This window comes from Leptosomus discolor, unplaced genomic scaffold, assembly GCF_034619465.1.
Source record: "Leptosomus discolor isolate bLepDis1 unplaced genomic scaffold, bLepDis1.hap2 HAP2_SCAFFOLD_71, whole genome shotgun sequence".
Taxonomy (NCBI): domain Eukaryota; kingdom Metazoa; phylum Chordata; class Aves; order Leptosomiformes; family Leptosomidae; genus Leptosomus; species Leptosomus discolor.
The window spans coordinates 408310-434225 of record NW_028237910.1 but is presented as its reverse complement, the minus strand read 5'-3'; the positions used below and the strand labels follow the sequence as shown (position 1 = coordinate 434225).

At 54.0% G+C, this 25916-nt stretch overlaps 2 protein-coding genes across 2 annotated transcripts; both read right to left on the bottom strand.

The window, feature by feature from the left end:
• Positions 1–5739: 5739 nt before the first annotated feature.
• LOC147412384 (uncharacterized) lies at positions 5740–11888 on the bottom strand. The gene is made up of 10 exons (XM_086481426.1): positions 11693–11888; positions 11311–11593; positions 10869–11276; positions 10656–10768; positions 10386–10455; positions 9930–10024; positions 9535–9611; positions 8192–8278; positions 6426–6510; positions 5740–6290 (listed from the first exon to the last, which is right to left on the bottom strand). Exons 1-10 carry the CDS (start codon positions 11886–11888, stop codon positions 5740–5742), a joined length of 1965 nt encoding a protein of 654 aa, XP_086337552.1.
• A 1395-nt stretch (positions 11889–13283) lies between these two features.
• LOC147412383 (ubiquitin carboxyl-terminal hydrolase 36-like) lies at positions 13284–22752 on the bottom strand. The gene is made up of 16 exons (XM_086481425.1): positions 22515–22752; positions 22221–22442; positions 21935–22045; positions 21533–21635; positions 20808–20875; positions 20309–20379; positions 19811–19893; positions 19368–19479; positions 18934–19074; positions 18523–18623; positions 18078–18216; positions 17734–17800; positions 15796–16065; positions 15599–15678; positions 15127–15181; positions 13284–13504 (listed from the first exon to the last, which is right to left on the bottom strand). The coding sequence occupies exons 1-16, from the start codon at positions 22750–22752 to the stop codon at positions 13284–13286; spliced, it is 2082 nt and encodes a 693-aa protein (XP_086337551.1).
• Between the last annotated feature and the right edge of the window lie 3164 nt (positions 22753–25916).

Sequence of the window (25916 nt, the reverse complement as noted above, 5' to 3'; positions counted from 1 at the left end):
GTTAGAGCAGCCTTCTCTAAGTGCTAATGATCCCGAGGGTCTCCTCAGGAGGTCTGGACTGGTCAGAAAAGCAGTTTTTTGAGGTCTGACACTGTGTGGACAACCTTGCTCCTCACCTCCCCAGCCCCACCATTTCCCTCACTGTCCCCTGGAACCTGCATCACTTTTTGTGACATCAGCCTTCTCCACTGCAGTGCTTTGCTTGCACACACGGCTTTTGCTTCCCCTCTTCAGCTGTCTTTGTCTTGACCCACAAGTTTTGCTGCTTTTGTCACTTCTGATTCTCTCCCCCATTGCTCTGGGGGTGTGTGGGGGGAGTAAGCAATTGATTCTGGGTGTTTAGCTGTTGGCCAGGGCCAAACCACAACTAGTTCCTACCACAGTGACCTTTCTGGGCTCTCCTCTGACCCACACGCAGGCTCTCACCTACACTCTTGCCTGTCCGACAGAAGAGCTCAGATATCTGAGCTGCCCTGACATCAAACAGGAGATCTGCATCATTCCCGTTGGTCTCTCCTAAAGACCCTGCATCTCCACCCACCCCAAGAGCCGTGGGAGCTGTCCTTTCCCACCCCAGCCCTTCTTCCACTCCTGTCACAGCTCTGTGGTGGCACATGGGGCTCCTGCTCTCTATGCCCCGGGCTGTGGGGCCCATTTGGGCTGCAGCACCTCAGACGTGGCACCAGGGCCAAGGGCGGGCTTGTCACCTGGAAACCTGGTGGCAAGAGATGGGACGCCGTGTGTGGAAAGGCTTTGTTTGCCAGCAGAGGCACGCTGGAGGGGATGGCAGGTGGCAACGTGCTGATGGCTGAGGTTCCCACCACGAGAGCAAGAGCTGCAGTGCCCGAGGGCAGAGAGAAAGAGACCTGGGCTGTGCAGCCCTGGCAGGAGAGGGGTTGGCTGTGCCAGGGGACTCTGCAGCATGGTGGGACCTGTGCCAGAGGTGGAGCCCATCTCCAAGAAGGACCGTGATGCTGCTGGAATGTCCCTGGGGGAGGACAGCCTGTGATCCAGCCGCACAGCGGACATCCTGCTGGAGGCTTGTCAGCTCCAGAGCAGCTCTGCAGAGAAGGCCCTTGGGGTTCCGGAGGACCAGCTGAGCCTGAGCCAACATGGCACCCGCGTGGCCAAGGCCAACAGCTCCTGGGCTGCATGAGGAAAGGCCATGCTGGCAGGTGGAGGGAGGTGACCCTTCCCCTCGACTCAGCGCTGGTGAGGCCACACCTGCAGTGCTGTGTCCAGTGCTGGGCTGCCCAGGGCAGGGAAGCTGTTGACCTACTAAAGGAAGCCCAGTAAAGGCCACAAAGGTGGTGTAAGGGACTTTCCGTACCTTCCATAGGAGAGAATGCTGAGAGAGGTGGGACTGTTCAGTCTGGAGAAGGAAGCTCGGAGGGATTCTGTTACTGTGAATGAATACCTGATGGGGGGGCATGAAGACTGAGGAGCCAAACTCTTCTTGGTAGTTCCCAGCAACAAGACAGGGGGTGATGGACAGGTAAACACTTTTTGACTGTGAGGATGGTCAACCCCTGGAACAGGGTGCCCCAGTGAGGTGGTGGAGTCTCCATCCACCCACCTAGACACGGTCCTCAGCAACCTGCTCCAGCTGAGCCTGCCTCACCTGAGGGTTGGACTACATGATTTGAGTGTCTTTAGACGACCATTAAAGGTCCCTTCCAACCCAAACTGTTCACGATTCTATGATTCTAAAAGCTCACTTTGGTGAGGAGTGGGCCATCAATTAGAGTCCTCTTGGGTGACGTTCCTGGACATCTGAAAGAGAAAAATGTGTCCAAACACAGGCAGCATGGACTTAGCAAGGATACATGCTAGGAATTCCCTATCTAGCCCCATTTTGAGGATTCTGGCTGCAGTTTTGAGGGCCCAAATCCTCATTTTGAGCCTCCAAAGACCCATTGTTAGGATGCAAAGCCTCGGGTACCAAAGTACCGTTTGAGGGACCAAAACTGAATCTCGGGTTTGAAACCCTCATTTTCATTTCCAAAGCCCTGTTTTAGGGTCCAAAGCCCTATTTTTAGGGCCCAGACCCTCCTTCAGAGAGTCCAATGCCCTCTTTTACAGCTCTAGGCCTGCACTGGAGTGCCCAAAGCCCTGTGTTTGGGATCAAAGCTTCATTTCTAGGGGCCATAGAGGAACCAAGAGGTTCCCTTCCTGTGCAGGGTCCAAAGAGCCATATGTAGCACCTAACCCATCCTTTTTATTGCCCTAAGCCTCATTTTGAGGGCCAGAATTCTCATGTTTCTGGTCCAAACCTGTCTTTTATTACCCACTGCTTTACTTTCAGCGCCCACAGTTTCATTTGCAGGGTTTTAAACCCTCAGATTTAGGGCAGAAAGCCTCTTCTCAGGGTCCAGAGCTACATTTACAGTAACCAAAGCTTGAGTTTTCCTTTCCGAAGTCCTAGTTTTGGATTCCAAAGCCTCATTTTAGGCTCCAAAGCCTCACTTTTATGGACCAAAGGCTCCATTTCAGTTTGCAAAGTCACACATAATTTTCAAGCTTCGTTTTCAAGCCCCAAAGCATCAATTTTAGGATCCAGGCAGGAATTTCTAGGGCCGAAGCCACATCTTGAGTGTCCAAATCCTAATTTGGAGAGTCCAAAGCCCTCTTTTAGGCCTCAAAGCCTTAGTTTGTGATCCCAGTTTTAGGGTCCATAGCTCAGATTCTAGGCGTGAAGGCTTCATTTTCATGCTCCAGACCCTCCTTTCAAGGGGCAAACTCCCCACTTAGGGCTCAAAGCCTCTGTTTCTCCAGGTCCAAGTTCTCATTTTAAGCACCCAAAGACCCATTTTTAGCCTGGAAAGCCCCATTTGTAGGGCCCAAATCCTCATTTTTAAGGTCCAAGCCTCTCTTTTCACACCCATGGCCTATTTTTAGGACCCACAGTTCCACTTTTAGGCTCCAAATCCTCACGAGTAGGCTCTAAACATTATATGCAAGTTCCCAGGTTTACACTTTTAAAGGTTCAGAGACTCATTTTAGGGGCCCTAAGCATCATATTGAAGCCCCAAAGTCTCATTTGGAAGCGCCAAATCCTCGTTTCTACAGCCCAAGCCTCTGAGGTGCTGTCCATAGCCTCATTCCTACTTGCCAAACTATTCGTTTTGGCTTCTAAATGCTCAGTTCAGGCTCCAAAACCTCATTTTGCAGATCCAGGCAGGCATTTTGAGGGTCCAAGCCAAATCGTGAAGTTCCAAACCCTGATTTGGTGGGTCCAAAGCCCTCCTTTAGGGCTCAAAGTCTCACTTTGAGGTCCCAAAACCTTACTTTCAGGCTGCAAACCCTCCTTTTAGTGTAGAAACTCCCCCCTTGGGGCTCAAAGCCTCATTTTCTCTATGTCCAAAGCCTCATTTTCAGCACCTGAACCCATTTCTAGGCTGGAAAGCCCCATTTCTAGGGCCCAAATCCTCACGTTTAGGCTCCAAGCCTGGCTTTTAGCACTCATAGCCTTTTTATAGGACCCACAGTGCCAGTTTTAGGCTCCAATCCATCACGGTTAGGCTCGACAGCCTCATTTACAAGTTCCACGTTTTACACTTTTAAAGGTTCTGAGACCGATTTTATGGGCTGTGAGCATCATTTTGGCCCCCCCTCCGGCTCCAATTTCAAGCCCTCTTCACCAGCTTAGCAAGCCTATGCCCAAAGACCCTCTTCCCTTTCTTTGACAGATGGAGCCCCTCAGCCCCCAACAGACCAGGTTTTTCCGAGTGAGCGCCATGGTCTAAGCAGCCAAACCCCTGGCTGTGGCACCGCTCCCAACAGCAGTTGCTGACCTGCCAGATTTGACTGGCCCTTTCAAAGCCCTTTCCTTTGACCAGGAGAGCTGATGAGAAAACCACCTGCACGCCAGAGTCCTTTACCATCGCTCCCAGGGCTCTGAAATCTTTCGTGATACTCTGCAGATGGCTCCTGGCTGTATCCCTGGTGCCCACATGAAGCAGCAGCAGTGGGTAAGAGCCAGGGGGCTGTCCGAGGCTTGGCAGCCTCTTGGTGACATCCCTGGTACGAGTCCCCAGAAGCTTGAAAGCTTGAAGCTTCAAAGCCTGAGTCCCTTTGAACAGGCCAGAACAGAATCAAGAGGGAGTTGAGGCAGTTCTGGCATTCATCTGACGAACCACAAGCACGGTTTTCATTTGGTTCTCATTAAATACTACCTTTTTACAAAGTGAGCTTAACAACTTCTGTAAAGATGGGGGATGTCTGCAGCTACAGGGGCATAAAGGATTTGGGCACGTTCCTGTCTCAAGGTCGGACTGACTGGCATGAACAGCCCAGAGCTCCGTGAGCCCTGACAGATGTGCACGTCTTCACTGGTACAAGTCATAGCACGGCTCGGGAGACCCCCGGGGAAATACACCCGTCCTGAGAACGACATTGAGCTCTGGGCCAACGGAGCCGCAGTTTGTTGGCGAGTTACAGGAAGCTGCGCTGGGTCGTCATCAACAGCAGCAAACCCCAGACGCCACATTTCATCTACAAAACAGCCACCAGAAAAATACACCGGAGCAGCCCAGCGCTCTGACATCGCAGACACAAGTTCCTGGTGTCTCCGGAGCACTGAGCACACGGCCGAGGAACCTGGGTTTCCAGGAGGCCGGCAGAGCGCCTCCCCCGCGCCTGCCAGCCTCAACGGTCCGTGTGTTCGCGCTGGTTGAGCGAGCCAGGGTGCCGTGGGCCTTTGGGAGGAAGCCAGCTCTAGGCTGAAGGAGGACTCTGGGCTCCACAGCACAAACTGAAATGTCACCTTCAAGTGTCACACAATCAATTTCTCTATGGACAGCCTGCAGTCAACTGTTGCTACTTTGGTTTGGTAATTTTAAACCCGTAATGGGAGGGCCTGGTCAAGAGCAAATGTTCTCTTCACCTGACTCTAGTACCTCCTCTAGAAGATTTCTGACCCCTGCTTTACAGCGTTTGGGCAAAATCTACACCTTCCTCAATACCACTAACTCAGAACAGGTACTGCTAATGTATGCGCCCATCAAGCTGGGAGAAGCAGACAACAAAACGCCACCAATTCACACCATTGCAGTAAGCAGTTTTGCAATTGCTGGCAAAGTTTTATCCAAGAGGTATCAGAAGAGCAAACCACAAGCTCCCTGTTCATGATGAATGCTCTCAAGGCTGTCCTCCCCCAGCTGTAGGACATGAATTGGTGCATTACGCCCTCCAACAGATCAACGAACAAAAGCTGAATCGCATCAGCTGGGAGAGGTAACCAGCTCCCAGGCGACACAAGCATTAGCTGGGTACAGACCACACAGGAGCCCTCCACCCACCCCAACTGTCCAGGGCTGCACGTCCCCTTCAAGTAAGAGCCAAAAGACAAGGAGGTCCCACAACAAGCAGTTGTGCACCGCAACCGCGTCCGTCTGGCTTTGCACTCGCAGCAGGCTGTCAACACCTCACCCAAGCACTCTTACTTTCGACAAAGCCTTTTTAACACAGGTTTTGCCCAGAATCTCACTGTACAGAAGATAAAAGGGAACTTTACATTTTATCTTCATTAACTCATTTCTGGGATGTAAAAGTTCCATTCCAAACTAACAAAGAAATGACAAAATACGACGTTCAAAGTTTATTAATGCAGAAGACTTAGAGATGAAACAAAATTCAACTCAAACAGGAAAATTTAGTACTCAACCACAACCACCACAAACTTGTGTAGTTGAGCTACCAAAGGAGTTACAGTAACGTGTTATTTCAAGCAAACTTAAGTCATAAAACACGTAAAAGTTCTACTGGTGGTGGATTAAGAGGAATCTTCCCCAAGGTAAACTTTTTGGCTTTGAATTGTTCCACCTCTTCAGCTGTTAATTTGCTCATCGGTGTATATAAATTTTCTGATGTGCTGTTACTTGTGACCGCAGAAGATGTTGATGTTACGTGATGTCCAGAGGCACTGGCAGTCTGTCCAAAACCAGCGCTGCTTGAATGGGAGGGAGAAGCTGTACCTGCTGCATTCGAATCTCCAAAGGCTGGAAATGGAGTGGTGCCTGAACGGTCCACAGCCGAACTGCCAAACCCTGAAAAACCAGTGGGGTTGGAATTCCTGGTGGTTCCAGAAGTTTGAAATGAGAAGGAGGCTGCAGATGGAGTTGCCAAGCTGCCAAAACCAGCAGAAGGGGGTACACTAGGAGAGGACATCAGCCTAAACGCGGGAGGATTAGAATCAGCAGAGGAGCTCCCCAGAGCAGGACCAACACGACTGGAACTTGTTTTAAAGGAGAAATCGCTGGCACTAGTACTGCTGCTCTTCACAGGAAAGCCTGCAACTATAACATTTGTAAGAAATCTTAGAATGTGCACCCCTGTGATGCTAAACCACTGCTGTATTTCAATAATGCAGTAGAAGAGAAACTCAAGAAAATGTTTCACTGTTGGTTCTTCATGCAGGAACTTACCTGACAACCCAAAGCCTGATGTTTGCTGTCCTCCAAATCCAAAGACAGGCAATGGTCGAGTGGTAGTCTTCTTCAATTCAGGTAGCTGCAAAAAAATACCAAAAGCATAAAGGAAAATTAGATTCCAAAACAGGGAAATGTCTTTTGATAAATACTTGAAGCAAAAATACAGCGGCCCAGTGCAAGGGAACACAACTCAGACCGAGTTAGACACAGATCGCTTTCATCATGACCCCATGCTCTGGCAGCTACAAACAAAACGCTGTAAAGCCACATGCTGTTCCCTGTAAAACACTCCACAAACACAGATCTATCACAAGGTACAGGTTTTGGTCTGTCAGGCACTGGCCTGAACGCCTCTTCCAGCTCTCGTTCTCCTCTCTCCCCTGTTTCAGTCAGTGTTTCAGGACCCTCTCCCTGTCACTGCTGTGACTGGGTCTGTTCCCTCACCCTGGCACACCCAGCCTGCTGTGCTAAAGCTCCAGTGGCACTCCTGCACCTTCCGCACGGAACCCACCAAGGGCTGGGATCATCGCACTAAAACTTGAACGCGCCTCACGCGGACTCCGCTCCAATCAGCTGCCTCTGTCTCCCTGACTGGCTTGAACTCCAGCATTCTGTTCTGACACATCTAGATTCAGCAGTGTTTGTCACCTTCCCAGAACAGCTACGTAGCCAAAGAGCTTCTCTCCCTCCTCTCTACCCATTTCTCCTTCTGGCACCACCAAAATGCTCCACTGATCCTAAGATGGCCTGGAGGACACTGCTGGTCTCATCTGCTGCTGACACCTTGGAAGAGTCAACATCAGCACGTGGAAGAAAAGGTGGGGTGGACATTCGCCTCTCCCTAGACGGGCACTCGACTGGATCCCAGCCTCAAGCTGCGGTGACCTGCCCGTGGCTGGCAACGACAGCATTCCAAACCTGGGACCCAGCGGCTGCCTCGCTGACATGGAACCGTCCTGACCAGCTGCCCTCCTGAGTCACCTACAGGGTTTTACAACACCCGCCTGCAAGTCACTGAGTTCAAGACTCCACAGAAAGGTGGAGGTAAGACCCCCAATGGTGTTCACAGACTTTCACGGTCGCTGGCCTCAGGCAGTGCCAGAACATTCCGTCCCGTTTCTGTTGCCTATGAAAACCACAGAGAGGCAGAGCCGGGGCAGTTTGCAAACTGCCAGCGTTACTCTCTTCTGCAATTGCTCCTGACACCCTTTCTGCTCTCTCTGACGGGTCCTGCGGCGTGCCAGGGTCACGGTCAAGGTCTTCGTGCCGCCAGTCAGCCCAACGCTTTCACGCCAGATGTTTTTCAAGGCTGCAGTGCCAGAACAGAACACATCCCAGCTGAGATTTTCAGAGCAGTTCACAGAGCTGGCGTCAAATTGCCAACGAATCCAGGAACCGCATGTTTCCACATCTCAGCTACTGAGGGGCAAACACGGATGCCCTAAAAGAATCACGTCTGTCTGGCTGTAAAACAGAGCATCCTGCGATCTTCAAAGCAACACCGATCACCTACTGATGTGAAGTCAGCAGAAGTGCAGTTAAATACGCTGGTGACAGCCGACGCTTCTGGGGAACATTTGCAAGATCTCTGCATTAAAAATGAGGTGGCACGTTACAGTTCTCACGTCTTAGAGATCTTTGCAGCAGAAATTAAGGTCGGCATCTGCAGCACAGTTTGGTGGGATATGCCTAAAGAAATGTGAACCTAAGAAAAAAATTACATCAGGAATGGAAACATTTTACCTTTCATTAGCACTTACCAAAGCTGCTTTTGTCGATGCCTGTGAAGCTTTCAGCTGGCACAGACGATTTTTCCATTGTTCCGCTAACTGTTGGACAGAAAATATCTAAAAAGGGGGAAAAGAAAAGCCTGGGTTTATTATTGGCGAAGACTTAAAAAAAAAAGTAAAATAGTGATCTGACAACTAAAGTGAAAGATTTCTACAGTTAGAAAAGAAACTTTATTAGGCCAAGACGACAGGAGCTGAAATGTTTGTTATTAACACAGAATTCCTTTCCACTGCCCTTAAATAACTTTTTTATTTCCTGGGCCTTTCTGAATCTAAGTTCTATCACTATCTGAATCAGGTGCTTAGGAAAAAAAAAAAAAACACAACACAACCACCACCCACCAAATATGTCAGTTTTAAGGGTAAGAGAACAAACTCTTCAGTCTTTGTTTTATTTCTGGCTTGTCCACTGATGTGCTCACTCATTAAGCTGAAGTCCTAAGATTTGCCTTGGCTTCTCTCACATTTTCAGGAAAAATGCCCCCTTTCACATTACTATAATTCAGAGCCCTTTAACAGTATCATCCTACAACATTCAGCTTTGCAGAAATTAACTTCCTTCAATCAAATCAGCCCCTTTAATGTGATCCAACAGATTACTGCAGGGAACATACACAGCAATAACTAGTGCCTGTGTCCGTCCCATAACTGTGATTGAAGTATTCAACAAGGAACTGGCAAGTCATTAAATCATTTACTTCTCGGGAATATAATATATATACGCAATACAAAAAAAATAAAAACGTATGTATTGCTGCTTCTCTAGAAATGTATACACTCCTTTAGCAGTATCTGCTATTTTCAGCATTAATTCCCCGCAACAAAGGTACGTGAAAGCCCAAGGTCAAATAAACTTCCCCAGAGTTCTACCTAAAGCACTCCATCTCCAGCTAGAGCAACCCAACAGACGAAGAGCGTACAAAGGATGAGGCTGTGGAGACAGGATTCAAGTAACTTCTACAAACAACGCACAAGAGCGGGGCCAAGGCCAAGCCGAGGTGTGTCTCGGTTTAGGAAGCCCACACGTTGAACGGAGACTCGCTCAAGGGCTCTTGCCACCCGTTTCGGAAGCCCAGATCGGACAGTTTTAGCCCCTGTTCTCAGGCAGAAAGAGCAAGTGACGGCCGAGCACACAGACTGGCAGCTACTTTTGCAGTCTATTTGGTGCACAGGAACTTAAAAATATCTTGGCGTTCTGATCATCTCCTAGAGTTTGGTCATTAAATGGGTACAGAGTCACCACCTGAAGAACAGACACAAGTCCCGTCTTGAAAGGTGTTCCCAGAAAAAGTCAGCATTTTTTAAATACTTACATAGCTTTGAATGTTGAAATTTGCTCTGCAGTTGTAATACTCCAGGCGCAGCTCTTCTGGAGACAAGTCGGAAAACCCTGCGAGGAGAGGAATCATCAACAACCTCCAAGAAAACATAGTCCTACTCCCAAGTGCCCTGTATAGTCATGAAGAAACGGGCCTCGGTACCTCACCGGTAAGTCAGTAACAGCTGGAGACACAACAAGGATTCGGGAGAGAACTTCAAAGATGGGAATGTCCCAAAGGACTTTGCCACAACCCAATATTCCTTTCTGTGGCACCACAAGGCAAATCATCCCCTTGCAAATTGCTCCACAGAGGTACAGCAGCGTGGGCGAGCGCAAGAAACATCCTAAACAGCAGCAGGACACGGCAACACCGAAAACATCACCTACCCGAGACATTCGGCTCTTCTCTCATCGGGGAATAACATGAAAACATCCATTGTCCTGACGATTCCCAAATCTCCATGTCCTTCAGTACACACTCGCTAGAAAACAAAACCAAACCAAACCACAGATGTAGGTGACATTATATGGTCAAAACAAAGCCCCCAGAAGCAATTGCCTAGTTTGAACCCAGAGTCAGATTCCATGAAGATGAACAAGGTGTGACAGTGGTCAGAACGAGCAAGATAAGCACTCGGTTCTCTGGGGGAAAAAAATGCACTTGTTTGGCAAGAGACGTAAACATCCCTTCAAAACATTTCACTTTATCATCGAACTGCAAGTAACACAAACCCCATCTTAAAAAAAAATCCCAAAATACACAGGTTTTTTTTTTTGAAGCAGTGTTTTCTAGCGTTCTTACATGTCCCAGATTTCTCCTCATGATCATGGTCTCTGCCTTACCTCTTCAAGGCAGATGGCTGGATGACGTTAGTGTATCCTCCTCCTCCTCCTTCTCCTCCTTTGCTAGTGCCTTCCAATGAAAAAAAACCCCAACACAAGTCTTAAATCATTAAAATATTGAAGAATACAACATCAACAAAACCACTATTTTTCTGAATAGAGGAATAGAATAACGATTCCCACGGTGGCAATAAGCAGCTTCAAAAGAAAATGTTGGTTTTTTCCTCAGGAGTTAACTAATTATTTAGGGAGCTTAACCCAGCGAGTTACCCAGGGCAGCTCTGGAATCAGAGCTCACAGTGACCTCCTCCTCACATCCCCACACCAACAACTCCGGCACTCCAGAGAAGAGACTGTTTCGCTTCTGTTGCTTCACCAAGTAGCTGCTCCAGCAGAAACACATGAAGTTTAACCCCCAGGACACCGACGCTGGGGGCTCCTGCCTACACGGCTGCAGCAGAGGCTCTGCTGCACAGCACCGACCGCCCCAGCTCAGCTTGAAGACCTCGGGCGCGTCTGTGCGGGCGACAAGCAAACTCCGACCCTCCTTCCGCGGGCAGGAGCGACGGCGGCCGCACTGCTGCCCTGCCAGAGCGGGATCTGCCCCTTCCCCACCACAGCTCCTGCGCGCCGAAAGCTTCCGAAGAGCCACCTCCAACCGCAACCACGGCAGCCTCAGAGAGGTGCAGCCCGCGGGTGCCTGACGCCTGCTCGCTGCTCTGAGCAGCCAAGTCCCCGGAGCTGTTTTCCTTCGTCCCCTGTTCTTGGGGCCCATTTCGCAGCGCCTTCGCCGGAGCCCGACTCCACCCGCGCCACAGCAGATGCCGGCAGCCCCAGGCCAGCGCCACGGCAGCGGGGTCGCTCGGCTGCGCAGCTCCCGCCGGCAGCGGCCTGCGCGGAGCCCCGGGGGCAGGCCCGGCCCCACCGCCCGGCGCTCGGCCGCCGCCTCCAGCCCCCGCCCGCCGGGCCAGAGGCTGCCCGGGCCGCCGGGAGGCCCCGCGCCTCCGCCCCCGCCCTCCGCGCCGCGGGGCCGCCGCGCTCGCTGGTACCTTGATGGTGCGGGGCGGAGGGGCCGCCGTCGTCGTCGTCGCCGCCGGGGCTGCCGCCACCGCCCCGGGCGCCAGGATGTTCATTCCAGCGCCTCTCGGCGAAGCGGCAGCGGCCCTGCAGGAAGAAGTGACAGACAACCCTGGCGTCCGCCCGCCCCGCTGCCGCCCCGCCCCGCCCCGCAGGCGTTGGAGGCGGGCGCTGCGCGGCGGGGCAGGGCTGCGGCGGCGGAGGGGCGGGGGAGCGGGAGGAGGAGGCACTGGCAGCCGGCGGCCGGCCGCGGCCCAGCGCCACCGCCCCCAGCGCCGCCGCCCGCCCCAGCGCTGCCCGCCTCCACGCCGCCACTGCCCCCAGCACCGCCCCCCCCAGCGCCACCGCCCCCCCCAGCGCCCCCAGCGCCGCCCCCCCCAGCGCCGCCAGGAGCGCCCCCGCTGCCAGGAGCGCCCCCACCGCCATCGCCGCTCCGGAGCAGCCGCCGGCACAACGGACCCAACGGCCGCCGCTCGCGCGGGCAGGAGGGTCCCGCGGGCGGGGGGGCGGGGGCAGCCCCGCGGGAGCAGCCGGACCGAGTTCTCGCGGCGGGAGCGGGGCGGGATGGAGCGGCCTGGGAGCGGGGCGGGCAGCCAGGCCTCGGCTGTGCCGCTCGGCAGGAGCTGGAAGGTGGGTGCAGGACCGAGAGAGAGCTTGACCAGGTGAGCTCCTCTGCTGGGAGGAGGGCGCTGTCCTGTTGGCTGGAGACATTGGCGGAGCTGCGCGCTTAGACACCGCAGAGATGAGTGACCGTGTGCGGCTGGAGAAGACTTCTAGCGAGTCTCTTTAACGACTTGGTTCATGCCGTCTTAAGACCAGTCCTTTTCCAGGAGAAAATCCAGACATCTTTTGTACTGACTTGGCTTTCCCGTTTCTGTTCCCAGCTTTGCTAACGGTTTGGCATCCACAGCAGGTACAGTCTGATGCCTGGGAAGGTAAGAGTGAAAATTCATCCCAAGTTTCCAACTTGCTAATTATAGTGCACACTTACTGTGGACTTCCTCCACCATCCCCCTACTGGAGGATCCTAAAAAAAAGGGAAGGCTTTCTGTGAAAGCTCCCCCAAATGCCAAAGATGTCACTAGCAAAGTATTTCTCTAATCTTTCTATAGGGCCTGTCTAACTTTACAAAGAGATAGGCAGTCATGCCAGTGCTGGAAGAAAATCTCTGGAAAAGGGCAGTTGTCACGATCAGGAGAGCTGTGTAACCTATCCCTGTTCACCATGGGAATCTTTATTATACTGCTGTCCTCAGTCTTTCCTGAGGAAAAATCTGCGTTGCATCCTAGTAAGAATTCTGCAGGTAGGTATAGATGAGAAACATTTTTGCTCATCTTTCTCATGACCCAAGCTGCATTTCCTCATCTTTATTAAATGAAGAATCTCTGCAACTGAGCTCAGGAAAGTGTCGCTTAACCAGAAATCTTCCCTTCATCCAACGCTTTGATTTCTTCTAAATCGTTGGATTTGGTCTCTTTTTGACAAGGCCGCACACACGCTTTCTTTTACAGGAAGATGCCATATGATCTCAGCTAGATAGCTGGAGTCCCAAAACACATCCCTATCTCTCAAAGCAGACAAGGAAATGGGTCTGACAAAATCCGTGTTGTACAATATGCTGTACACGCAAATTGAAAGACTGCGTCTCAGTTTTTCCTATTACTTGTTGTGACAAGGTTCAGTAAAACATGGAAGCGAAGCACCCATAGCCATCTTTCTCCAAGTCCTTGAAGAATGTCTCAGCACCTCCTACAGGTCTTCAGGACTCTAGAGTTTCTTCATTTGCCCCACAAGTGACTACCACACAGATTAAATGACTTGTCACTGGAAAGCACGGACTTTGGAGCTGGCTATCCACTTGTCTGTTTTGGTATTGTATTCAAGAATGTGCCTAAATCGACCAACACGCTGAAAACCAGCCAGGACACAGACTACAGATCCCACAGCAGCACACTTCACTGTTACACCTTGCCGTGGCATCGGAGGCACCATCTTCCATTCATTCATCTTGATGTTGTAATATTCTACATTGTCAAGGCCACCTACAAAGCAATGAGATAGAGACCTGTTTATTGCATTAGATTGTACAGACTGAACTATAGCATACAAGTGCTTCATTAAACTTAGTTTTATTTTCAAAGTTTAGATTAAGTCATAAATCCTAGAGTAAAAAAAAACAAAAAACAACCCACAATGTGAAAAAAGGCCACACCTTTCTAAACTAGCAGTTTACCCTTTTATAAATGCAGCAACAGAGAAAAGTATAAAAGGAAACAAAATGAGAAGTATTGTAACATAATTCACATTGTACACTTTCTGGAGATTTTAACATGTTACATCGTGAACAGAAGAACTAACAATGCTGAATTGCTTACAGATTTGTGGCTAATGGCTAAAACTCAGGAATCCACCTGACGCGTCCCTCGAGTAAGGGCATTTTATTCTAGAAGGGTCACCAGTACCTATACCTAAATTTGTCACTTACTGATAGAGGATGCCTCTCTTCATTACGATATTTTAATATCGTTGAAGCTTAAAAGCCCAAGTCCCTTTGAAAAGGGCCAGAGGAATCCAAAGTTATTAGAGAAGAGCAGATTTTGAGACTAAGATTTCCTGCTTTAGAAAATAGGCTAGTAATTACATTTTACAGTATCTACAAGCATCCCTGTTTATCCCTATTTAACAACTGTAACATGAGTCACAGCATTTTCACTTCCTGTCCTGAATTATTAGATCTGAGAGATTAAAAAAAACCTTTCCATAATGTTGAGAGGTACGAAGAGAGAAGACCTCCCCATGACAGTAAGAAGTCATACTTCAAAACTAGGGCAGTCCAAAAAGTTCTCACTTTTTAACAACTTTAAAACAGCTGGCTAGCTTTAAGTCTTTAGACTGAGGTTCCTAAAATAGTGGCTGCACCTTTACCTGCCTCTCAAAAGAACGCTACAATCTCTCAAAATGCATGATGAATAACTAAAAAGAAAAAAAAAAAACCTTTTCCCAGATGACTGGTTTAGCCATACTAATGGCTGCAGAATTGGGCCACAGTATGGGTGTGTATCTGAATTTGACAGTACTGTCATTAGTAAAAGAGTTTGAAAAATAAGATACAGTGAAGTAGGGAGGTGGAAGAAAGAAGGCAAGAGTGATGTGACAACAACAGGACATGTTTTATGGTACTGCTGGGGTGGTTTGACCCTGGTTAGATGGCAGGTGCTCACCAAAGCCACTCTATCACTCTCCCCCTCCTCAACTGGACAGGGGAGAGAAAAATGTAACAACAGGCTTGTGGGGTTGAGATAAGGACAGGGAGATCACTCGGCATTTACCGTCATGAGCAGAACAGACTCGACTTGGGAAAAATGTAATTTATTGCCAATTAACTGAGAGAGGAGTAATGAGAAATAAAAACAAATCTTAAAACACCTTCCCCCACCCCTCCCTTCTTCCCAGGCTTAACTTTGTTCCCAATTTCTCTCCCTCCTCCCCCCGAGCGGCACAGAGGGACAGGGAATGGGGGTTGGGGTCAGCTCATCACTCTGTTGTTTTCTGCCACTCCTTCCTCCTCAGGGGGAGGACTCCTCACGTGTTTCCCCTGCTCCAATGTGGGGTCCCCCTCACGGGAGAAAGTCCTCCATGACTTCTCCAGCGTGAGTCTTCCCACGGGTTCTGTTCTCCACGAACTGCTCCAGGGTGGCTCTCCTCCATGGGTTGCCGTCCTTCAGGAACCAACTGCTCCAGCGTCAGCCCCCTCACGGGGTCACCAGCAGCAAACCTGCTCCAGCGTGGGCTTCTCTCTCTCCATGGGCCACAGGTCCTGCCAGGAGCCTGCTCCGGTGCAGGCTTCCCACGGGGTCACAGCCTCATTCAGGCACCCACCTACTCCGGTTTGGGGTCCTCCACGGGGTGTAGGCAGTCATCTGCTCCACCGCCCATGGGCTGCAGGGGGACAGCCTGCCTCACCGTGGTCTTCACCACAGGCCGCAGGGGAATTGCTGCTCCGGCGCCTGCAGCATCTCCTGCCCCTCCTTCTTCACTGACCTTGGTGCCTGCAGGATGTTTCTCTCCCATATTCTCACTCCTCTCTCTCGCTGCGATTGCTGCTGCCCAGTAACTTTTTCCTCTCTTAAACACACTCTCCCTGAGGTGCTGCCACCGTCGCTGATGGGCTCGGCCTTGGCCAGCAGTGGGTCGGTCTTGGAGCCGGTGGCACTGGCTGTATCGGACACAGGGGAAGCTTCCAGCAGCTTCTCACAGAAGCCACCCCTGTAATCCCCCCACTACCAAAACCTTGCCCTGCAAACCCAGTACACTGGTGTAAGCCTTAACTCACGGAACAGACCGTGGGAAACTCCTGAGCGTGGCGAGAGAACTGGGTGCCCGTAGCAAAGCGGGTGAGAAGCTGACGGAGTTACAGTGCCATGAGGAAGAGCTGGATTTCCCGGGTAGTCCAGGGGATGGATGGGCGAGGTGGCCACGCTGCACAGACGACTGACGGAAGGGTTGGGGTCGTTTTGGGGAGAGGAGTCTGGCAGGGCCAGCAGTAACCAGGAAACCGTAACAGTGATGCTGTGGAAGTCCAAGGGGACTGAGCCAACAGCTCCTGAAACACCAAACCTGTTCACGGATGGGGTAAACCTGGGAGCAAGGGGGAAAAATAACTGGGGGGGGTAGGGGCCCTGTTTGGGAGGAGACAAGGGTGGAGCAAGGGGGGGGCGGGGGGATGTCAAGGGAGATGAGTGGGATGTATAAGCCTGGAGAATGGAGGGAAGGGGGGATGGAGGAGCCAGTCCCGCCCAAGCAGACTGGGGGTCGGTTTGCTTGTTTCCTGAGCCCTGCGCCTCATCGCCGCAGCGTGTCCTGCCTTCTTTGGGAGACGCTTCCAGACCCTCTGGTGTGCGGCGCAAGAGGTGACGCCAGCCTCAGCGTGGGGAGTTTTGTCACCTCACCCCCAGCTGAACGCATCCAAATGTCTCAAAATCAAAACGTACCAAACATTAACCTATCAGGCCAAGAAGTGACTTGGTGTCATTCTGTGTGTGTGCCAGCAGCCGGTCTTGTCACATGCGCCCTTCCCAGGGTTTTGTCTGTTTTTACAGACCTTGAGTGCTCTGACTGACAAGTCAGACTGACGTTGATTTAAGAAAAGCGGTAACTGCAGTTTCCCTTCTTTCCCTATTTCATGTGTGGTTCACATTAACTTCTAAAGGCCAAAAAACTAGTGTAAACATTAGGGACTGTTTTTTATTTGTCAGCTTCAGACCTTAAAAATGAGGCTTTGGGCCTTAAAATGAGCATTTGGACCATCAAACAAAGGGTTGGATACTAAAAATGAGGCTTTGGGCCCTGAATAACAGAATTTGGGCTCTGTCATCAGTTTTGGACCTTAAAATTGAGACTTTGGACCCTAGAAATTAGGGGTTGTACCTTAAAGGTGCAGGTTTGGAAACTAAAGGTGAGGCTTTCTACCCGAAAGAGGGATTAAAACCCTAAAGCTGAGTCACTGGAGTCTAAATGCAGCTATGAGCCCTGAAAGGGAAGTTTTAGACTCTAAAAAGGAGGCTTTTACCCCTAGAAGTGAGGCTTTGGAGACTAAAAATGAGGCTTTGGGCACTGAACCAGGGGGTTTGGACTCTCCAGGTAACGCTAAAGATGCCTGGCAGGATCCTCAAAATGAGGCTTTGGAGCCTGAAAGTGAGACTTTGCAAAGTAAACCTGACCCTTTTGGTCCTAAAAATGAGGCTTTGGACACAGAAGAGAGCAGCTGGCTCACTGCCGGGGCCAGCAGGGAGGTCTGTGCTTCAGCCCGTTTCCCAAGAGCTGCAGGAGCTGCCAGGTCTGCTCTTGGCCTTCTGGGACACCTTGGCCAGCTTCCCCACTGCGCCCTGCGCTGGCCTGGGAGCACCGCTGTCGCAAGAGACCCTCTTGAGGGTCCCAGTGTTGTCCCCACTGCCCCCAGGCTCCTGGCAGCGGCCGGGCTCCAGCAGCGCCTTGGGTGACACAGGTGGCTGCTTGCGCTCGCAGGAGCTCTGCCGGGGCATCTCCGCTTTGGCCACGCTTGCCCTGCTGGTGCTGCAGAAGCCTTGAGCTGCTCTGGGTGCGGGAGGCAGCTGCAGGAAGGAGAGCGGCTGCTTGGGCCGCTGCGCTGCACCATCGGGCAGAGCTGTGGCCATGGGGGTGTCTGTGAGGGGCAGTCTGGGTGACGGGGACACAGCAGGTGGCTTTGGTGGAGCGGTTCTGTTGGGCAGCTCCAGCCCTGCCCTGGATGTACTGCGGGCCACAGGGACTCCAACCTCCTTCGGCCCCGGCAGATTCTTCCCCAGCAGCGTGTCTGGTCTCTAAACAAATAGAAGGACAGAGGTTCAGGGAGGAGAGCGTTCAAGGAGCCAAGGACACAGAGGGATACATCCCTCCCCATCCCTCGCCAGGCACGCTCAGGAGCCCTTGGCTCAGCAGGATCCCTCCTGCCAACCATCCTCCCTTGCGCCTGCCCGTTTGGAGCAGTGTGCCTGCCCCCCTGCGAAGCTGCAGCCCACCCGCCCTCACAGAGCAGACAGAGGGGCAGCAGCTCCCAGCTCCCAGGAGCGGTGGCCAAGAGCAGCCTTCAGGACTCACCTGGCCCATCAGTGGTGAAGACAGGGCGCTGTTGGTCACAGTGGTCTTGACCTGAGCGGAGACACCTCTGGCGCAGCCAGGCAGGCTGGAGGCAGCTTTGGCCATGGGCCCCTGCGAGCTCTTCCTGGGGCTGGGGGTTCTGGTGAAGGCAAAGAAGTGCAGGTGTTAACTGCGAGGGTTCGAGCGATGGGAACGCTCTCGTCAGAGATGCACACAAGCAACAGGAGCCAGAAGCTCCGAGGAGATGAACTGCTCTTGATCTACAGCAAAACCCTGACAAGGGGCTGGACCTCTCCCTGCCACCCTGCTCTGAGCCAGCGCCTGCACACAGGCTTTGGGGCTACTTGGGCCAAGCTCCATCCCACACCCAGGCACTTGCTACCAGCCCCGTCCCAAATGCTGAGAGCAGGGGGAAGAGGGGCCGCGCGACACAGGGCGCTCTCACCTCAGGTAGAACAGCATGTAGGCCTGCTGTTTGAGGACTGTTCTGATGCTGCTGGGGTGGACCCGCTCATCGTTCATTTTATACCACTGCCCATTGCTGGCCTGCAGAAGGAGAAGAGAGAATGGGGTCTGACTGCGACCGGTGACGCTCCTGGCCTGAAAAGCAGCAGCAACAGTGCCTGTCGGCAGAGCTCCTCTCCCCAAAACCCACAGGCAGTCCAAGGCAGGCAAGGGCACTCTGTGAGAGCAGACCTCCACGCTTCCTGCAGCAGAGCATAGCCTGTGCTCCCGATCCAGTGCTCCACACCACGCACCTCTGCTCAGCACCCTCCTTTCTGCACACTACAGGGACCTGTGAGCACCCACCAGCCCCCAGCCCAGAAGGGGTGCCAAGGGAGCGCCCTGGGCTCACCTTCACGAAGCAGTAGTAGTGCCCGGCATGGCAGCTGTACCCAGAGTGCACCAGCACTGCGTAGAGCCCATACGTGACAGGGTCCCCATTCTTCTGAGACATGTAAGGGCGAAGGTTCAAGAACTCAGGGTACCCCACGTCCTGCAGAGAGAGGATGTCTCAGGAGCCTGCACAGCAGACGGCTTTCTTGCTAGAGCAAGAGCAGCTCAGCCGTCCCACAAATCCCGCCTCTCGAGGGAGGGGGACCTGCTCTCGCCAGGCAGAGGGCACAGTGAGGAAGATGCCAGGACGAGCAAAACTCCCTCTGTGCTGCACAGCTGGGGAAGGTCAGCAGGACTGTGGCAGAGCTCGCACTGGACCACCTCCCACCCTGCTCTGGGCAGCAGAGCCTTGGGCCAGGAGACAGCCCCCGCTCTGGATGGCCGAGCACTCACCTTTGTGATTTTGCCTCCACCAAAGTCAGCAAAGCGCTTCAGCGAGACCATGAGAACGTTAGAGGCTCGGTGGATGGTGAAGCCCTTGCTGGCCGTCACTTTCTTCTCGCACCTGCACAGGAAGAGCTCGAGCTATTCAAGCTGTTCCACCACCCAGACGATGCCAGCCCTGGCCAAGCAGCACACCCCACGGCGATGACCCTGCTGACAGCGAGCACCGCTCCAAAGCACCTGCTTGTGGCCGTGTCTGCTGGCCCCGGTCCTCCCCACAAGAGGGGGGAGCTGAGGAGCAGCAGGCTTCATTGCAGGCTTCCGTGGCCACGTGCCTCACGGTTTAGCCATGGAGCAGGTAGAGAAGCCCTCCCTTACCAGAGCAGGCTTTCCGCCTGCTTCCCACCAGCACACCCACGGGCCCCTTCCCGCCCACAGCCCCACACACTCACTGGGCACACATGTAGGCGTTCTCCCCGCCCAGCAGGTCTGGCTTCACAAACAGCTCCAGCGCCTGCACTAGGTTTGTGGCTTCCTGCAAGGGCAGAGGAGAGGTCAGGGCACGAGTGGCCTGTCCATGCGACAGCCCAGCTCCCTGCCGAGACGCTGGCCCCGAGAGATAACGCAGAGCATGAGCACAGGGCCACAGGCTACACCACACCCGTGAGCCTGCCACCAGCTAGGCACTCTGGCCAGCACGCCACGAGGGACGGCAGCACTGCCCTCTGCACCACGGAGCCTCGACGCAGGAGTCGTGGCCCACGCTCAGGCAGCGGGCACTGCTCTGCCAGAGAGAGAAGGCAGCGCCACAATGGAAGCGGCTTCCTCTCGCCTACACCGTGCCTTGAGGCTGGCCGGTTAAGGAGCCTTAAAAGCAGTAATGGTGCGGGTGCAGGAATGTCCCCCTGTGAGAGCAGAGCTCCTCCCCATCCCCGACCCTGCCCCAGTACCTCGATCTCCAGCGGCAGGTCCAGGTAAGAGTCGTAAGTGTCCGAGACGCTCTTGCACGCCAAGCACTTCACTGCAAAAGAGCAAGTGATGAGCACAGCCTGGTACAACACCTGTACCCGCCACCACCCCAGCACAGCGCAGGCAGCTGCAATATTCCCCCTCTCCGCGTTTGGGCTCTGGGAGGTGAGCACCAGGATTCACAGCCTGGCAAGGAGGAAGGCTGGCAGTTCTGCTGTGTGCTGGGACAGCAGCTGTTGCTAGAGAGCTGGCAGCATGGGTTCCTCTGCCGGTGGCAATGAGCTGGAGACCCACGGCCAATAGCTTTTTCCATCGCCACAACGGGGGTCACGAGCTGCAGGCACTGCCAGACTGACCAGCTGCAGCTCTGGGTACTTTACACATGCTTAGCAACTTTCCCAAAAGATTTTTACCGCAGGGCTCTCGGGGCAACAGCAGCCCTGAGCGTCACAGGCCCAGGACCTGGCAGCCAGCACTCACCACGGGACCGCAGGTAACCGCCAAAGATCTGGTGAACCAGCGTCGTGGCCTGGGTCTCGCGATCCAACCTGGAGACAGCAGCACCAGATCTCACACCGCCCCTCCGCAATGGCCACCCCCTGCGGGCCACCCCTCTGTCCTCGAGACAGCTCCCCTGTGCGCTCTGGCCAGGGCTCCTGCAGAGCTCCAGGCGCAGAGGGAAGTCACAGCCTCTGCCAGTCTGCTCTCCCGGTGCCGCAGCTCGAGGGGTGGCACCAGGCTCCGATGGACACCTTCCTCGAGAAGGAGCAGAAACTCCTGTCCGGAGTTCAGAGCTGGGCACAGCAGACAGAGGCAACACAGGCTTCCCAGGACGGAGGGCCCACAGGAAAGCGGCTCAGCCCTAGCCCGAGCGCTGGGGCTGAACTAGCAGGCACGCCTGTATTCCTCAGCAACTGGGACAGGATCCAAACCCATAGCAGCCTCAGGATTTGGGGACAGAACCACAGCTCTACTATGGTGGAGGAGTCAGGAGAAGGGAAAAGGCAGACAACAGCCCAGAGCTGTGTCACAGAGGGGCAGGGAGCTGGGCCACCCGCCCGAGGCCCCTGGAATCAGCAGCTCCCTCTGTGAGTCTGGCCTGGGGGACACATTCACCCATCCCACAGACCCCTCCTGTGGGTGCAGGGGACCAGCAAGGGGACAGCGGGGAAGAGCAGCGACGGGCCATCAGAGGCCCCACGTACGTGGTACAGCCTTTCAAGCAGGCCTTCTGCATGGCATCGACGGTGTAACACAGGAACTCATGTGCATCCTCCTGTCTCCTGAAGCGGATGTGCTGGGCAATATCTGCAGGAGAGGGAAGAATCAGCCCCAGCGCATGCTGCATGATGCAGGCCTTCCCCCCCTTCCTTGGGGCAGGGACTGTGGGGTTTGAGCCCCCTCAACCCAAACCAGATGTCAGACTCTTCCCGGCCACAGGGGAAGCCCCACCTGGCCCATGAAGGCGCCAGCCCCTGGCAGGCTCAGGGAGTCATCTCAGAAGAGCCGTTTGCCAAGACCTGCCCCCATCGCAAAGGTTACGCTCCTGCATTAGCCACTGCTCTCCTGCATGGCTAGCAGGGGGAGGGGAAGGCAGCCATCCTTACTCTTGAGGTTTCGGACGAAGGATACCGGCTTTATTGCCTTGCCGCTGTTGGCAAAAGCCTCGATTGTGTGCTCCTCCATGAGGCACATCATGCAGAAGCCTCCTTGGTCACCTGGAGCAGGAGAGGAGAAGACAGGACGTTAACGACAGGACATGGCACCCAATCGCCGGAACCACACGCAGAGGTGCTGAGCACAGCACTGGCAGCAGGACAGGCAGGTGCTCCTCCTCCCACCAGCACCCCCGCCCCAGCCCTGCTGCCCGCCAAGCCGGGCCTCCCCACTCACAGCTGCGGCTGTGCTCCTTGGAGAGCAGGTAGTTGGCGAGCGGCGGCGTGTGGGTCAGGCACTGCACCGTGGAGTTGAGGAAGCAGGTGTTCCCCAGGTTCTCCAGCCCGGCACCGATCTGGTAGATCCGCTCCCACTTCATGGAGAGGCGCTCCACGGGGAAGAGCACCTTCTGGGGCATGGGGACCCCGTCCCCCCGTCCCCCTGGGGCATGGCCGCTGCCTGCGGGGAGAGGGGCGGTGAGCCGTGGCAGTGCGGAGTGTGGAGAGGAACCCCCTCGCCCGCTCTACCTACCCTGCTTGCCTGGTGGCTCCTCCTCGGCAGCCTCAGCCCCGGAGTTGAGCAGCACGTACGTCTCCTGCAGCTGCTCCAGCTTGCAGGAGAAGCCATGGCTGGTGGGTTCAACCTCCTTCTTCTGCAGCTGCATCTTCTTGGCTGAGGGGGCCAGCAGCCAGCCCAGCTTCCCATCCTCAGCCATCTCCCACCAGGTCCACTTCAGCACCAGCCTTGCTGCCTTCTTCAGCTTCTCCATGATCGATGTGGCAGAGGCTAGTGGCCCCAGCTGGGGGGAAGGGGTGGCCAGTTGAGTGGGAGCACCGGCCCTTTCCACTCTGTTCCCAATGCAGGGTGGTGTTGTCAGGGCAATAGGAATGCAGGCCTTGGCGTCACCCCTCCCATCCCATCCCATCCTGTCCAACCGCAGTCACCATCTGGGTCCCCACCGCTGTGCCCAAGTGTAGCCGCCTTCAAGAGCAGACTGCCACTTGCCTGCGCAATGGAAACTCCTGCCGCGCCTCCCCTGCACAGGGACGGGGACAGCACTGCTCCTGCTCTCTGCTGCAGCCGCACTCCCTCGGCACAACCCCCTGACTGCACTCCTTCCCTTCACGTCTGCCACGCTCCACGTCCCAATGTGGACTGAGGGTGAAGCTGTGCTTGCGCCTTGGCTGCAATGGCAAGGGGGCAGGGCCTGTCAGGGCGTGGCCGCTTGGGGTCTGTGACGTTCATTGTGTGCTAGCACAGGGTACCATGGCAGGGGCACCCGGCCCTGGCCCACTCCCGCCCCTGGCCCCGGCCCTTTCTACACCTTAGTCAGCCCTGACGGGAGGGCTTTGAAAGTGGCCCCGCAGCAGCTCCTGCCATCCTCCCAGCAGTGGGAATGGACCCCCTGTGATGCTGGGGAAGGCATTGAACCCCACAGTCACCCGCATGTCCCCATGGGGAGAGAAGCAGATGGAGATAGGGGCAGCAGTGCCCGTGTGCATGCCGGGGGTCACCCCAGCCATGCTAACGTGCCCCTCCAGCTTTTTGGGACAAGACACCTGCACAGGAGCCGTCCTGCCCCGCGAAAGGCCATAGTCCCTCACACATAGTGGGGGCTCTGCCCCATTGTAAAGCCCCCCAGAGCCCCTGGAGGCCTGTACCCTTCCTGCACCCTGAACAGGGGGACGGGTGGTGGGTGGGGAGGGGGACAGCAGGGTGCCTGGTGCTGGAGGGCAGCCGGGGATTCTGCGGTGGGGAGGGCTGCCTGGCAAGAGCTGCTGAGGTGGCTCCCCCATGGCGGGGGCACTGGTAGACCTGCTACACAGTCGGGGCAGCTCCCACCATTCACGAGGGTTCGATTCCTTCACAGCTGCCAGGGCGCCAGGGCTGCGTGTGGCCAGGCAGGCAGGTGGCCCCAGCAGGGGGGTGTCCCCGTGCCCCGCTCAGCCCTGGCGCGAGTGCGGGAGTGCCCAGCATGGCCAGGAGCTGCCAGGTGCCTGCGACAGAGCGGTCCCTGCCCTTGCCCTCTGCAAGCGCGTGGCAGCCGCTGCAGCCCAGGGACCCCCGCAGGCGGGCAGATTTTCATGTTCTCCAAGAATTGATACCAGTATGGACCAGACTAACATCTCAGGTTAGGTTTTTTTTTCTCCTGGCTGCTGGAATGCGCTCGTTTGACTTAGGGTTCCCAATGTCGAGAAACTCTTGCTTGGGGGGGGGCATGCTTCAGTATCAGGCACACGAGCCATCGCTTCTCTTGACGCAAGTGTAGCGCTTCACGTCCCACCCATCCACATTGCTCTTGTCCATCGCCCAGTCTGTCCAGAGACACTCTCCCAAGGAGGAGATGAAGCAGGGGATGGAGAGGTAGCACGAGATCTGTGCACAACAGAGACCATCACCAGGCATCCCGAGGGGGGAACGCCGGGGCAGGAGGTGGGTGGGAGGAAGCACCATGGGGCAGCTGAGGCTGGTGGTCCTCCACAGCTCTGCTTCACCCACACCCCCAGCTCTGGACGAGGGATGCCAGGCTGCCCCTTCCCTGCGGGCTCTGGTGCTGGGATAATCAATAAATCTGTCGGGTTGAGGCTGGGCCGGCCACTAACAAATGACAGACGCTCTCTGTCAAACCCTCTCCCCTCCCAAAAGGAAAAGGAGAGAGAACAAGGGAGAGAGACTTTATGGTTTGGAAAAGAAAACTAAAACACCTTTAATGAAATAATAACAATAAAAGAAAACATAATAATAATAATAAAGAAATAATGAAATATATAGAATATGTACAAATACACACAAAACCAATACCGAACCCAACTCCCCCCACCCTGATGATGATACGTCCCCACCATGCTGCAGGGCTGGCACTGGGGCAGTCCCAGGCTGGACTGGGCAGCAGACAGGGACGGGATGCAGGAGCTGGACTCAGGCACTGGATTCTGGGATGCATGGATCGGGATCGACGACAGAAGAACAGAGACTCCTCAGATGTTGGCCATCGAAGAAGAAGAGAGAGAGAGAGACCCTCGTGATCCCTCAGCTTTACACTGAACATGATGTCTATGGGATGGAATACTCTGTTGGTCAGGTATGGGTCACCTGGCTGGTTCGCTCCTCCCTGCAGGTGCGACCCTTTTCACTCCCAGCACCCCAACACGGAGATTTAGCAGTGACCTTGGTCGCTCTAAGAACAAGGATAAGCACGGGCCTCTCTGCATCCCATTCCTTGTTACTGACTGTAAACATCAGGCCTTAGCACTGCTGGGAGAAGTCACTGTCTGGAAAAACTTGCTGCTGTTTCAGAAATTGCCGTTAGTGAGAGGAGACTTAACTAAAAAGTTAAAGCACTAAAACAGAATTAGTTCTGATTTAGCCCAAACCAGGACACTGGCTTTGTAAGCTATGGCTTCAAGTAGTAAAAATGTTCTCGAGACTGTAAACCAACAGGTGTTGCAGCCACTGGAGCAGAGACCACTTCTGTCAGGCCCATTTGTATCTCTGGAAGAGCAATTCGGATGCTCAGGGTACACAAGACATGTTGTAGGGGTAGCAGATATGGCACAGGGTCCTGTGGGAGATGTGTGCCCTGACAGGACGGCAGCTAGTGGCTGTGCACTGAAAACTGGAAGTCAAAGGGCACTGAAAAGCTACGTTTAAGCTACAGAAACTCATCCACTATATTTTAAACCTCAGTGATCTTATACATATAGGTACTCCAACAGAAGATTACTGGTACTATGGTAATTTTATGTCCTTCCAAAGGCATTAACCTTCTTGGCTTTTAAATGAGCTCTCCTTAGGAAAAATACCAATAAAGGGTTTGCACTAGAGCTGACATTGACAACTTTTTGACAGTCTCAGCAGTCAGCCCAGCTACAAAAGGGAGTGTGAAAGCAAAGCAACCGATCCACACACACGAACAGGGTTGGTGGTGAAGAA

What these genes read in the sequence shown, in the direction of transcription:
- LOC147412383 (XM_086481425.1), bottom strand. Translation starts at nt 22,752, where the DNA reads ATGGAGAAGCTGAAGAAGGCAGCAAGGCTGGTGCTGAAGTGGACCTGG. An exon ending in GTGGAGGCAAAATCACAAAG is followed by an intron (nt 19,075 to 19,367) that starts GTGAGTGCTCGG and finishes CTCTCTCTGCAG; the next exon opens with GACGTGGGGTACCCTGAGTT. An exon ending in ACTACTACTGCTTCGTGAAG is followed by an intron (nt 18,624 to 18,933) that starts GTGAGCCCAGGG and finishes CTCCTTCTGCAG; the next exon opens with GCCAGCAATGGGCAGTGGTA.
- LOC147412384 (XM_086481426.1), bottom strand. Translation starts at nt 11,888, where the DNA reads ATGGCGGTGGGGGCGCTCCTGGCAGCGGGGGCGCTCCTGGCGGCGCTG. An exon ending in AGAAGAGCCGAATGTCTCGG is followed by an intron (nt 9,612 to 9,929) that starts GTAGGTGATGTT and finishes CTCTCCTCGCAG; the next exon opens with GGTTTTCCGACTTGTCTCCA. An exon ending in CATCGACAAAAGCAGCTTTG is followed by an intron (nt 6,511 to 8,191) that starts GTAAGTGCTAAT and finishes ATTTTTTTGCAG; the next exon opens with CTACCTGAATTGAAGAAGAC.